Source organism: Lepeophtheirus salmonis, chromosome 7, assembly GCF_016086655.4.
Source record: "Lepeophtheirus salmonis chromosome 7, UVic_Lsal_1.4, whole genome shotgun sequence".
Lineage (NCBI taxonomy): Eukaryota > Metazoa > Arthropoda > Copepoda > Siphonostomatoida > Caligidae > Lepeophtheirus > Lepeophtheirus salmonis.
The window spans coordinates 33,427,988-33,442,119 of record NC_052137.2 but is presented as its reverse complement, the minus strand read 5'-3'; the positions used below and the strand labels follow the sequence as shown (position 1 = coordinate 33,442,119).

General features: G+C 33.1%; 1 protein-coding gene across 5 annotated transcripts in view; it reads right to left on the bottom strand.

The window, feature by feature from the left end:
- mnd (L-type amino acid transporter minidiscs) overlaps positions 1–14,132 on the bottom strand; it is a 74,641-nt gene that overhangs the window by 13,178 nt on the left and 47,331 nt on the right. For all 5 annotated transcript variants that reach the window (XM_040717080.2, XM_040717083.2, XM_040717082.2 and 2 more), the window contains exons 3-4: positions 11,573–11,791; positions 11,110–11,510 (exon numbers count right to left, since the gene is read on the bottom strand). In XM_040717080.2, the coding sequence (XP_040573014.1) occupies positions 11,110–11,510; positions 11,573–11,791 (620 nt within the window). The remainder of the gene's footprint in view (positions 1–11,109; positions 11,511–11,572; positions 11,792–14,132) is intronic.

The window sequence follows — 14,132 nt, the reverse complement described above, 5'->3', positions numbered from 1 at the left end:
AACTTAATTTATACATAGTTTGAGAATAAACAAATAAGAAAGACCTCTACGTGGTACAACAATACTTTGATGGATCGGTCTAACAAAAATAACACGACTGCAGTCCCTCCAGTCCGCTCCTGATTAATTTTGTTAGTCCTAGAACTGGTTCTTATCGGTTTTTATCGGTCTTTTATGTTAACCACAACTGCTGAAATACGTAGTTACTAGCTATGTAATTTCAGCTGTTTATAATTATCTTTTTCAAAAAATCAAGATACCTAAAGTTTAAAATAGGATATGTATGGCTAGAAAGCATTATACTCAAGTAGTATATGTTCTAGGTATCATTAATTATTTTTATTTTCTTTAATCCTAGCTAGAAATGATGAAAAAAAAAGTTAGCTAGGACTGAAGGACCGACAAATCGGTAGAATTGTTGGAATCGATAAAAAAACGAATTTGATTGATTGAAAGGGATTATATAAAAAAAGGAATAAAACACGTTGGTTGCATCTACTAAACAACTTTTCCTCAGTATTGTACTAATCATCAACAAAGCAACTTCCCCGCACTACTCTCTCCCGTACATCATCACCATGCCGAAGAAAATGTGCCTTTTTTCATGGGTTTCTAACAACGGAGGTACTGATATGTGAAATTATGATTTAGGAAATAAAAGTATATCTTGCCGTTTTTGCGGTTTCTCGTGCCCATCTCGTTCTTTATGGCAAGTAATCTGCAACTCGAAAACCTCCCATCACATCAACAACTTAAAAGTCTTGAATAAACACAACATTCAAGGAGACGAAAGAGAATTAAACGGTGCATCATTCAATTTGGACGTAGCACAGTTAAATGTGTCGTGTAACATCCCTTTAAATGGTCTGGATCATCCCAATTTCTCCAAGTTTATTGAAAAATATAATGAAAAAACTTCTCCAGGTCGATGGGTCGTTAGCAACTTGGTTGGTGAAGTATGTCAAGGAGTTTTGAATAGAATAAAAGAAGAGGTTGAAGAAAAAGATATTTTCGTTGCACTAGTTGGTTCAAGAGATCATCAAGGGAGGTCAATTACTGCAATTTTGATTGGCCCTTTGGACAGACATTTCTTTGGGAGGCCTTACCTTATTGACTTGATTGATATTGAGATTGTAAATGCAAACAATTTAAAGCACATCGTCAGAAGCTCCGTTTAGAAGTTATTGGGAGAAGATTTTGTCCTGTGTAGACTTAAAGTTTTCATCACTGATGCCGCCTCGTATTGTCTCAAAGCAGGAGAAGATCTTCGAAAAAAAAAATCTCGGAATTGATTCACATTACATGTATTGCTCATGGATTACATAGAGTTGCAGATATAGTTCAACAAAAGTTTCCTTTATCGAACGAACTTGTTTCCAATGTGAAGAAGGTGTCTTTGAATTCTGGAAGAAGAAAGAGAGTATTTACTGCTTCGTACGAAATTCCCCTCCCTCCATCACCAATTATAACAAGGTAGGGAGCTAGGTTAAAAGCAGTGGAGTACTACTAATGTTACTTTGACGTCTTCAGAGAATATTTAAACAGCCTTGAGGAAGATTTGGCAGCAACGAGAAGAGCACAAGAAGTAATTAATAGTAGAAAATCTGACTCAAGATTTTTAGGAAGAGCCATTCAAAACCATGTTAAAAGAAGTGCTTCAAAAGAATCCTGGCTACACAAAACTAAATCAACTCTCAACAAGTGAAAACCTTGTATACAAAAATACTCCAATTGTCAATTGTGATACTGAGAGAGTCTTTAGTATGATGAATATCATCAATACGAAAAGGAGGTCCAAACTAAGAACTAAGAAATTTGGGGAATTATTGATCACCAAATGGAATGAATGTTTTGTACTCATTTAATTGTCAATGCGTAAATATTATCAATATTTTTTAAATAATTTGTTACTTTATTGCCTCATTTTTATTCTTTAGATTTCGTGCCAAAGTTATCTATTCATCCTTTGGTGGTCACTAAGAAGTTATAAGTACACTTCCTGTAATGATGGGTTTGATGTTCTCTAACTATCAATATATTTTGTCTTTCATAAATTTACAGAATATAATATACATTTATAAAGTTATTTATAGGGAAGTTAATTATTAATAATATACAACAATCTCTCTTCCTTCATGTGTGAATAAATAAATAATTTAAGTTAAAGATCTATTCTAAACGATACTCTTTTAATTGGGCTGGAATCGATATTTACTTTGAACTCTTGATCCGGCGACAGATAGAATTGCACCACACTCATATGCAGCTATTATATTTTTGAAGTAATTTTCATGGACATTCAACGCATCGATGGGTAATTTATTCAGTTCAAATTTTTGAATAGAGTTGATGATCATAATAGAGTTTTCTTTTAGACACCTGCATACTCTTGCATAGTGGCCTCTCTTATCACATCTTGTGCATTCGATGCTTCTTGCAAGCAAACTTTCCCATTCTTATGTGGAAATTGGAATCCTCACTGTCTACACAATCTTTCTTAGCTCTTGTTCCACGATCTCATAGAGCTTTGACTTCCTCGATATATATTGAATCCCCATGACTGTATTTGCGTTAACACTCTTTGATATTAAATCATTTAGACTATTTTGATTATTCGTTGCCATTTCTACTATTCTCCATTAATATATACTTCACATATTTTATTTGCATCATCAAATAATCTTAATTGCGCTTCACTAAGCTTCCGGACTCCGGTTAATTTGTTAGACGTCATCCTTGAATGTTCTTTCAAATAGAAGTTATATGTATACTTGTATCTCAGGTCTAATGATGATTAGATCCACCTTGTATATTGATATTCTTAACAAAAGTTTTATATTATGGCAATTAATATTTAATACTATTTGTATCATACAATAAATTATAACTAACATTTAGACATTTTCTTGATAATATTATTTTGGTTAAATAGTACCAAGTAAAGCTGTATTTTGGAGAAGGGAAGCTTCTATATGTAGTAATCTTTCAGATAAGCTGTAATGTTATAAAGATATATCAATTATGATTTTTTTTAAGTATGTTCGAAATTACCCATCGGCCATCAAGTATGACTTATGAATAAAGGTTTGTTTATGTCCGAAAGAAAACAGAGGAACCAGATAGTTGAAGTTGTATTCGATTCCAACAACCCTACTGATCGGTCCTTAAGACTGATAAATGGTGAAAAAGACTGAACCAATTTAGAAAAAAACTACCAGTAGTTATGTATCAATTTTTGAATTCAAGTCGGGGTTAAAAAGGAATGGTTATTAATCAAACCTCGAATCTGTTGTGTATTAATTCCCTTTCATTCAAAATTATAATTATATATTCACAAGTCGAAATCAAGACTTAATTCACGCCCAACATTGTTCGTAGAATAATCATAATAATTTATGCATCTAAGAAAACAATGGAATATAATACATATGTATACATACGACTGAGAAAAACTTTGTTGAATGTGAGAAATGTAATTTTTGCAAAATTCCTTAGGGTTTTCTTTTGAAAAAAAAAAGATGATGAAAATAAGGGGGAAGAGGGGAAGGAAGAAAGAAAGAAAGAAGAAAACACGACTCTTCTAGAGTAACAAACACAAATAATACACATCATCCATATATGTACAAAGATGCATCCCTTGAGTGTCTTGATTGTATTGATATTTCATCAAGATAAAAAGGAATGGAACTACTACATAGATATATAATAATACACAAAATGATAAAGGAAAAATAAATAAATAAATAATTTGTCAAAAGTCAAAGAACATATTATTATTATATTCAAAAGAAGTATATTAAGATAAATTAATGATTATCATTCTCCTCCCCTTATGGTTTCATATTAATGGTTTTACTCGAGTACATATATATCTATATTGTACAGATATTGTACTTATTAATCTGCTATACCGTAAATAGTGTTGGATCAGTCTTTAAAAAAATACTAAAAAGACTGCAGTCCAATCAGTTTGGTCCTGATTGATTTTGTCAGTCCTAGGATCGGGATTTATCTGTCTTTTTATGTTAACTACAAGAGTTTAAATGACATAGTTACTAACTACGTCATATGAACTCTTGAAGTTTTATCCTTAACCTCTTTTAAAGAGGCAGAATACCTGAAGTTAAATTAAAGAAGGAATAGAACGTACATATAAACAGAGTTGTTCATTGGGAGCATTTTGGGGGATGTTAAAAAAAGGAACCGTAAATCAACATGATAACCTTTACAATTTGAAGAATTTTTTTGGGTAAAGCAGCTTAGCTGTCAGGTTGCTTCATTAGATCGGTTTAAAGCAACTATGACGAAAGGGAGAGGAAAATAATCAAGAAAAAAGGCAAGAATTACTCCGATGTCTTCCAATAAGACGTGTTATTTTGATATTCAAAGGCAAAATTCTAATCTTTTGAGATGAATGATCAGATGTGTATTTCAATGTAAAGAGAACGGTATGCCGATGATAATGGAAAACAATATAAACCAAATGACCGCCACTGCTACGCTTACAGGACCGTATCCTTTTTGTGAAATATTCTATCACCAAGAGATGATTAATTATTTTTTATGGGCGGAATTCGATGGTTTTGATCTGAACAACATTTACTTTCAACAAGATGGCGCTATGTGCCACAGAAGTAACAAAATCATTGTTTTTTTTACAAAAAGTTTCCGGCCGTAATATCTCTTCAAGAGGTGGTCGCAATTGGCCATCGAAATGTTGTGATTTAACTCCTTGCGACTTCTTCCTTATAGGCCACATGAAAGATAAGCTCTACACCAACTGCCCAGCGTTGATTCAAAATCTCAAAGATGGAATTCATGAAGATGAGAAATTTCATAAAAAGGATACGGACCTGTAAGCGTATGTATAACTCATTATTTTCTCGAATCCCAGCCTAGAGTGAAGAAAATAAAAAGATAACTAGGAACGACTTATTGGCCCTTAGGACTGATGAATTGTGAAAATAGCTACGCCGATGAGGAAAAAAAAGAAAGGGGGAGAAGAAAAAGACCGATAATGAATCAAATCTAACTCCAAGGTATGTTTCCTTTAGAACATTGGATCTATGGCTTACATAAATGGATCCTTCGAATTATTTGTATATTTTAATTAGGGTGTTGGGCTTAAGAATACAGTCGAACCTTTTCCAAAGGTCACTTGTTTTAAGTGTATCACGGGACCAAACAACCATATCCAGTTTACGAATTTAGAAAAATTATAAAACAGGAAATAAGGCGCTTTCCCAGCTTTCCTTATCTGACAGCTTAATACATGTTTAACTGTATTTATGTTAGTGCAAGAAACACTATATACATGGAAAGGGCCCAATCTTTTTTCCTTTCATTTTTTTTTTTAACCATCGAAATGCTATTTTTTATTTATTTTACTATTCGTAGAATAGTTTTGAGATGAAAGAGAAAATTGAATTAAAATAACTCTATTTATTAACTAGCGGGAGTAACCTGCATTCCCAGGAGTTATTAGGGGTCGACCAACAGACACATATTGACCTAATTTAATAGATTTGTTTTATTAATATTTAAGAAAATTTCCCAAAAAATCCTCACTGTTACTTTTTGTTTTTCATGGACAATCCTTACAATTTATACATATATGTTTTTTCATCAAGGCCCAAATAATACTGTTAATTGATAACAGCTTTAGAAAATAAAAAAAAGGCTGTTGAGGTTGTCAATTACAAAAAACTATTTAGTTTGCCAAAAATAAAATAAAAACTCGCAAGTTAATTAATTTTAGGATTTAAAACACTAAATATTTTCTCTCATTTTCTATTTTATATGACACACTAAGCTTTAGCAACACACACTCATTATTTGTTATTTCTTAGATTAAATAATAATACTCAAAAATGAGGTACCGACAAACATCCAGACAAACTTAGCTTTATTAATATAGACAAACTGTGAAAATTCAGTGTAGAATGGGTATGTTAAAAAAAAGAAACCGAAATAAACATGGTAACCCTAAATATTTGAAGAATGTTTCGGAGGAGAGAAAGAATAATGTTCATGACGTTTCATTAAATCAGCTACAATCAGCTGTGACAAGAGAGGAAGGAGAATGGTAGCCCATCTAGCGGTTGCATTTTGAACAACCACTTTTTAACGTTTGACAGCTATAATAACATTCTTATTGTGTCAAATATTTTATAAAAGGTATCCGGTTTACAAAATGATAAAGTTTACGCTCGAAGAAAATTGGGAAATACTGAAGACTTACTTCCAAAATAGAGAGTCTTCAAACGAAACTGCAAGAAAATTACGCATGAAATTCGGTCGAAATAAAGAGCCTTCCAGGAAGTTTGTGGATAAATTTGTGAAGCGTGTGCGCGAAACTGGTTCGTTAATGGATAAAACAACACGTTCACGTGTTCGTCCAGTGCACTCAATCGAAAACATTGCTGCTGTTGCCGAAAGTGTAAGTGAAACCCCATCGACATCCACTCAACACTGTTCGCAGAAATTGGGCATTTCTCGCACGTCTCTGCAAGGAATTTTGAAGAAAGACCTCGGCCTGAAGCCATACCAAATCCAATTAGTGCAGGAACCGAAGCCACACGACCATCCGATGCGTTTTTGGTTCGCCCAATGGGCCGAAGACCGCTTGATCGAAGAGGAGCATTTTTACCGAAAAATCATCTTTTCGGATAAGGCGCATTTCCACCTTGGCGGATATGTCAATAAACAAAACTGCCGAATTTGGGGATCAGAAAATCTGCACGAAACTTTGGAAAAGCCAATGCATCCTCAACAAGCGACTTTTTGGTGTGGAATGTGGACCGGCGGCATCATCAGCCCGTTTTTCTTCGAAAACGAGCAAGGAGGTGCAGTTACGGTCAATGGTGAGCGCTATCGGGCCATGTTGGAAGATTTTTTGTTTCCCCAAATTTAAAAGGAAGACATCGACGACATTTGGTTCCAACAGGACGGCGCTACGTGCCACACAGCTAACGTTACAGTGGATCTTTTGCGCACTGTCTTCGACAATTGCATCATATGCCGAAACAGCAACGTAAACTGGCCACCTCGTATCTGAGATTTTACTCCGTTGGACTATTTTTTGTGAGGAGCCGTCAAGGATAAATGTTACGCCAACCATCCAGAGACGATTGGCGGATTGAAACACGAAATTGAAGTTGCCATTGCAGCTATTGAAGCTCACGCAATCGAAAATGTATTGAAAAATTAGGTCGACAGAATGGGCTACTGTAATGCCAGTTACGACGGTCATATGAATGAAGTGGTGGTCCATCATTCACCGGAATTTGGAGGCTTTCAAATAAAATAAAAATTATTGAAAAATATCCATTTGTCTTTTTTTTATAGCGATATCAGCAGGAAAAAGTAACGTGAGCTACTCTTTACAAGGACATTTGCAAGAATTATTCCAATGTCGATCCCCAATTCTACTCCAACAAGGCCTTCCAATTATAAATCTACAACAAATTTTCCGGGTTACCCTCTTTCTTTTATGAGCTCAAACAGGTTTGAATATAATTGAATCGATTTAAGAAAAGGTGTTTACTACTCAGGAATTAAATAATAATGACAACTGCTATGACAATAAAATTTGTTCTTTATACTACCAATTACAAATTGATGGGTCCGCTAAAAAACACACCGGATTTACATATATGAAAATGGATATGTACTCCTCGTTTCTTTTCCTTTTTTAATGTCACCCACATATGATACAGCATTGTTATTAGTTATATCAAGTTGTCATACAGTTCTAAGAAAGAACAATATTACATCGATCTTGCACATCATATTAAAAAAGAGAAGAGTATATATGTTTAGATTTGTTATAAATAAGATCTCCCATGATGTAAAATAAATAAAATATCCCAAAAAATTTGCATGTTGCAATGAGCGTGTACGCCATCTCAGAACTGTGTAGATACTGGATCTATTAATTAAGAAAGGTTCGACGTGCGTGGGACCCTTATTAAAACCGAAAAAGGAGTATATTTAAGGCGGGCACGTTTGGTGGATTAAATTACTTTTTTGAGATTAAAAAAGGAAAACGGCTATTGCGTGTCCCCTTTCTTCTTTTTTATTTTTTTATTCATTACTTATTATGAAATCTTATAAAACATGACTCCCTAATAAAGGCAATAGTTTTCCGCTTACCTTAGTGCAATATAGAATATAATAATTTTTTTAGCTAAGCGCCTTGAAAAAGTTCCCCTCCCCCTGGATTACAATTCATTGGATCTGAATCCATCCATTTTCCCAAGGGCTTTATATTTTCCATTCGGATATCCTAGCCACACGCCTTCTAATACCCTCTTCCTGTTCTGTTCAAGGGATCCTGTCTCTGTGTGCCTCACTCGATGGATCTCATTTTCTTTAATGGAAGGATGGTTCATTTTGTAGATGTCCCTTCCCATCAAGTTCTAGGATAGTTACTGCTGACATCGTGAATCATTGCTTCTATACTTAAAAACACATAAATTCCTCCAAATATTCTACAGAATAATCGTATACTGCTATAAGAACTAATGAGTTCCTTAAAAATTCGTACAAATTCAAATAAAGTAAATAATAATTATATTTAAAACATTGAAATTCCCTACTCATCGTGAATGGATCTCTTCAAAGTTGCAAACTTTTAATGTTCTTTGTAAGGAAGGAGTCGAATCTGCTCTCTTAAGATGGATGATCAAGTTAGAAGTATTTTTCTTCGATTTTATCTATCTGGGTTTGGTGTTATTTCTTGGAGAACATATCTGAAGAGTTTCCGTATTTTCATCTCATCAAAAATACAAGCCCTAATTTTCGTAGTAATAAGTTAAGCTGTATCTGGATTTACGAACAACGAAGAACAACTGCCTGAATGGTCTCAAAGGGGGTCTTAGCTTCAAATTGTGTATAAGGTGTTTGTCTAACATCCGATTATTTGGGTAAATACTTGGTTATGCTCCATGGATTCGAAAATGTAGATGTACAACTTATTTAAGATAACTTTAAGTCTTTTTAGTGTATTTGAAGTATGATAGAATGAAGCCGGATATTATTTCTAAATAATAATTAGTTTATTTATTTCTGTGTAAAAATGTTTCATTATATTTCGTATATATATAATTTACATTTTAGCTAATAATTTGTAATGTTTAATATTAATAACTTCCAAGTAGTATCATTTGTCATCATTAGTTTGTTTGATTTTCTATGTATAACTTCTTTTAAAGTTTATAAATAATATTTTTTGTAATAGTTAGTCGTTTTTTGAGTTGTTTTTTTATCCATACTTTTTTAACTAAATATCCCAAATATACGATATAACACTTTAATTTATCAATTTCCTAGTAACCTACTGCTACGGTTGAAGTGTTAGCCATTAGTTTTTGAATACTCATTGTATAACATATCATGTTAGCGAAGAAATTTAAGATATATCACTGTTAATAGATCTATAATATAATATAGAAATATGAAATGTTTTTTTATGAGTTTCACGAAGTAAATCAAGAATTCTTTAATTTGAAAATTTCGACTACTTTATATATTAACTGTTATAGTGCTCCTTGAAATATTAAATAATGCCCTTTCTATAGCAGAATCCCGTCATATTCTATCCTCCAAAACCATAACTGTAATCAATAGTGGCATATGTTTGCTCCCGCGTTTTCCTCGCAACTCACTCGATGCCCAGCCCTAAATATATGTATAGACAGTGATAAACATCCGCTGTATTTTTTAGCTGCCCCGTTTTTTTTGTTTTGTTTATTTGAATTGGTTGTCTGAAGAATGAATTTTCATTTCCTTAGCAGTTGTCATCATTATTTAATTCCTGCGTAGTGAACATCCTTCCCTAAATAAATTCAATTATATTAAAAACCTGTTCGTTTGTACTCATAAAAGACGGAGCGTAACCCTGAGGATTTGTTGCAGAGTTATAAATGTAAGTCCATGTTAGACTCAAGAGTAGAATTGGGGATCGACATCGGAGTAATTCTACTAAGAAATGTCATTGTTAATATCTTTTTTTCTTCTTCTCTTGTGACAGCTGATTTTAGCTTATGTAATGAAACGTCATGAGCATTATTCTTTCTCTCCTCCAAAGCATTCTTTAAGTTCTCAGGGATACCATGTTAATTTTCGGTTTCTTTTTTTTTAAATGCCCATTCTACAATGGATTTTATCATTACCTATAGAGTTGTATGAATTATGACCTGCCCCAATTTAAAAATGAATGGAATATTGTAGGTATTTAGGTAAAATCATATTTTATACAACTCTATAGGTACATATATTTCCTTCCCTCTTCTTATTTACTTGACACTCTCGCTCGATGCAGCTTTGTCATTTCTTTCAGAAATGACTTTACGGGACACATCCATCCCGACAAACTTTACTATAGTCATATAGATTATTATTTCCAAAAAATAATTTAATTTCTTAAAAAATTCATTATGCGTACTGTTATTGCCGCAGGGGAGGGAGGGGGACCCCATTCCCCTTGGATTATTAGAGTCCGCATAGACGGGATGTCAGTCGGAAAATTTGTATTACTGTTATTTTGTACTTTGGCCAGGTTTTTTGATTTTTTTCAAAAAAAAAATCCACGAATTAAAAAATTTTTGAAAAAAGTTGGAAATATTAAATTTTTTGGAGACAAATTTTAAACATCCATAAGTATTCACAAAAAATTTACAAAATTAAATTAAATTTCAAATATTACTTTTTTTGAAAAAAAAAATCATTTATTAAATTTTCTAATAAGAAATAAAGCTTCCTTAATTTGGTGGGGAGGGCTACATCCCCTCCAGCCTTCCCCTGTAGACACCCCTGTTAATAAATATATCATGTATCTTCTTCGGCTAATTAAACAATCGTCATTTAAAAAAAAAATCCTAAGACCGACCATTAAGTGCCTATCCCAAGGATTAAAAATCCTAAGGAGCAATAGGACCGTTCCTAAGACTGTACTGGACAGAATAAATAAGGGCCAATACAACACCACTAATAGTATGGCGCTTCTTCCCCTAAAAATGACACTGGTGGGGTAAAGTGTCCTCTTATATCACCAGCCCAATGATAGAAAATGTAGTTACAATATAATATTATGAAGTATTAACTTACCACAGCCACAGCATTTGATGCAAGGATCTCGTCAGGAAGGAGAACAGCGAAATAGGCGATGTTTGTAAGTAAGTATATGATTGTTACGAGTGGAATGGATACGTATATGGCCCGTGGTAAATTTTTATTTGGTTCTTTTAACTCCTCTGTTACAAAATTGAGGTAATTCCATCCCGCATAGGAAAAGAGTCCAGAGTAGAAGGAGAGAGCAAGATAGCCCGGAGAGAATTGACTATTTACAAATACTTTTGAAGGTCTCAAGTTTTCTACATGTCCAAGTCCTAGCCAAACAAATCCAGCGATGATAATCACAATCAGTGCTATTACTTTTGTGGCTGTAAATATATCCTGCACTCTTGTTGCACTCTTTACGTCATGGCAGTTGATTGCTGTTAGTAAACCTTGGATGAAGAACAAGTTAAGCATTCTACTGAATTTATTTATTTAAACGAAATTTGCTTACAAATGATGGCAGTAGCAATGAGTTTTATGGCTTCCTCTGGTGGATCACAAACTGGCCAAAAGGGTTGCAATATGTAGGAAGCAAAAGTTAGAGCAGTGACCGCGCTTCCGGCCGGCATAATTACTAACAAGGAAGACCATAGATATAGAAATGCCGGATATGAACCAAATGACTCGTTTATATATGCATAATCTCCACCAGATTTGGGGATCATTGTACCTATTATCAAAAAAACATTTCATTCATATAATTGATATTTCGATGCAGATTTTAAATTTAAAAATAATATAATAACGCACATCTAAAATATTTTTTTTGTTGATTTTTTTTTTTTTTTTTGAAAAATGAAATAAACAAAATTCATGAAATATGAGAAGAAAAAAAATATATATATAATGTAAATCTTAATCTTTACAAATTTTTGTTTCTTCAAAAAGAAAAAGATAGACAGGATCTGAAATTATAGGATAGTTAGCCAATTCTATTAAGACTTGGACCATTCTTCAATTAATAGCAGGGAATTATTCGTAGCTAAAAAATAGATCATTCAAGTTCTACCAATCAGCGTCCATAACACTAGTAAGAGGGGGGAGTAGAAAATCAACAACTGACCAAAAAAAAAACTTTTTATCAAGTCAATCGCGCTTGTCTGCAGATGCAGGGTGCTAGCATCGCGGCAAAACTCAATAAGATGTGAAAAATTCATGTTCAATGCAAAGTTTATATCACAAGAAAATCATATCACGGAGTAATTTGAATTTTTTAACAGAAATTGACTTCCTCTTAGTGTATACAATTTGAGATATTGTCAGCTTTGACGGGATAGAGGGTTCCCTAGTGGCTATTCTTGTAGATCAAAAAGCTCCTATTGTGAACAATACATTTTATATTTCTTATACCAAAATATTTTACATTGGCTTTTTCTCCATATTAAATATTCCAATAGAACTATTTATTAGAGTACTTTTCTGAATGCCACCCTTAAAAATTCCATTTTTTTTATTAAGGATCTTTCACTAAAAAGTTTGCTTGACCCTGATTTACATAGAAAGTAGAGCATAGAGATAAAAAACATAGAATGAGGATTTGACAAAGAAGTTGACACAGTCGTACTTGACTAAGACATTCAAATTGAAGTATTAATAAATAGGTGTATTCTAACAAAATAGAGGGTGCTTCAAATATTGTTTTATTGCTTGCTGTATTTTACTTTAGTTTATATTTTTCTTTATGTAATTCGTCAGTTTTTGATAGAAGTATGTATAGAATGATTCCATACAAGATTTGGAGTGATTGATGTATAAATAACTATTTTTTCGATTGTTTTGGTCAACTTACTTTCGGTTTCAAAAAGGTTCCCTTGCTTTTGCTCAGCGGAAGCACTCTCTCGGCGTTACCTCACTAACATTAAAATATCCAATGCTATTACGTCGTTACCTTTATTGTATCACGCAACCTTTCCTCAAAACGAAAGATAAAAGTATTTTATTCGATATGGTATCAAATATTGCTTCACAATTTTATATTAAATGTGTAGCTATACATTTGTATTTATATATGATAGCCCCAAAATTTATTCATAGAAATAATATTTATTATTTCTATGAATAAATGAATGATACGACGAGGGATCAGCAAGAAATTGTATTCCTGTCCTTTTCGAAGCGGAGCATAGTTATTGCATAACTTTTAACCACCTTTATTTATCAAAATTAATAAACTATGAAATAACCCTAACGTATCAAGAAGGAGGAGGGAATTGACAGCTGAGAACAAAATGAATAGGGGATCTTTGTGTTAGTGAGGTAATGCGGAGTTATGTAATTTATTGTCAGCTCCGGATTCTCTCATCTCACTTGATACGTCATAACTATTTCATAATTTATTCTTTTTGAGGAATAAAAACATATTTATATGTAAATATACTTCTGCTCTGTTTCCAAAGGAACAGGAATAAAATTTCATATTGATCCCTCACCGTATATATCGGTATTTGACTGTTTCAATAAGAACTCTTACTTTAGAATTTATAAAATAAAATACAAACATTTAATTCAATAAGAACTATTCGGGTGGAATCGCCGTAGATCATGGACAACGCGTTCGGTAGAAGTTAATCTCTTGAATTCAATGCAAGTACGTTCGAGCCCTCGTGACTCCTAGAGAAAGTAATATACTCTATGTATATGGATTTTACCAATAGTCCGTAGTTTAGAAGGAGTAAATGTAATACTATGTATATTGTTTACTTATACTTAATAAGTACAACTCCATCTAACCAATTAAAGCAACTATTTGAGACACATAGGCAGCTTTCGACCTATTGATGGATTCCTCTTTTGGAGTTTCTCTTCTATTCAAAACAAAGCAGTACTTTTCTAAAAATTTGAAAGGACCTTCACACGGAGTATCAATCGTTCCCTTAATAGGAAAACTCATGATGAACGCTTTAGGTGCTTGAAGTAGCTTCTTCTCTTCGGATGAAATTTCATCGTTAACTGAAATATGATGACCAGGCCTAGGATCACTACTTGTTTTCTTCTTATATTCAAACACATCC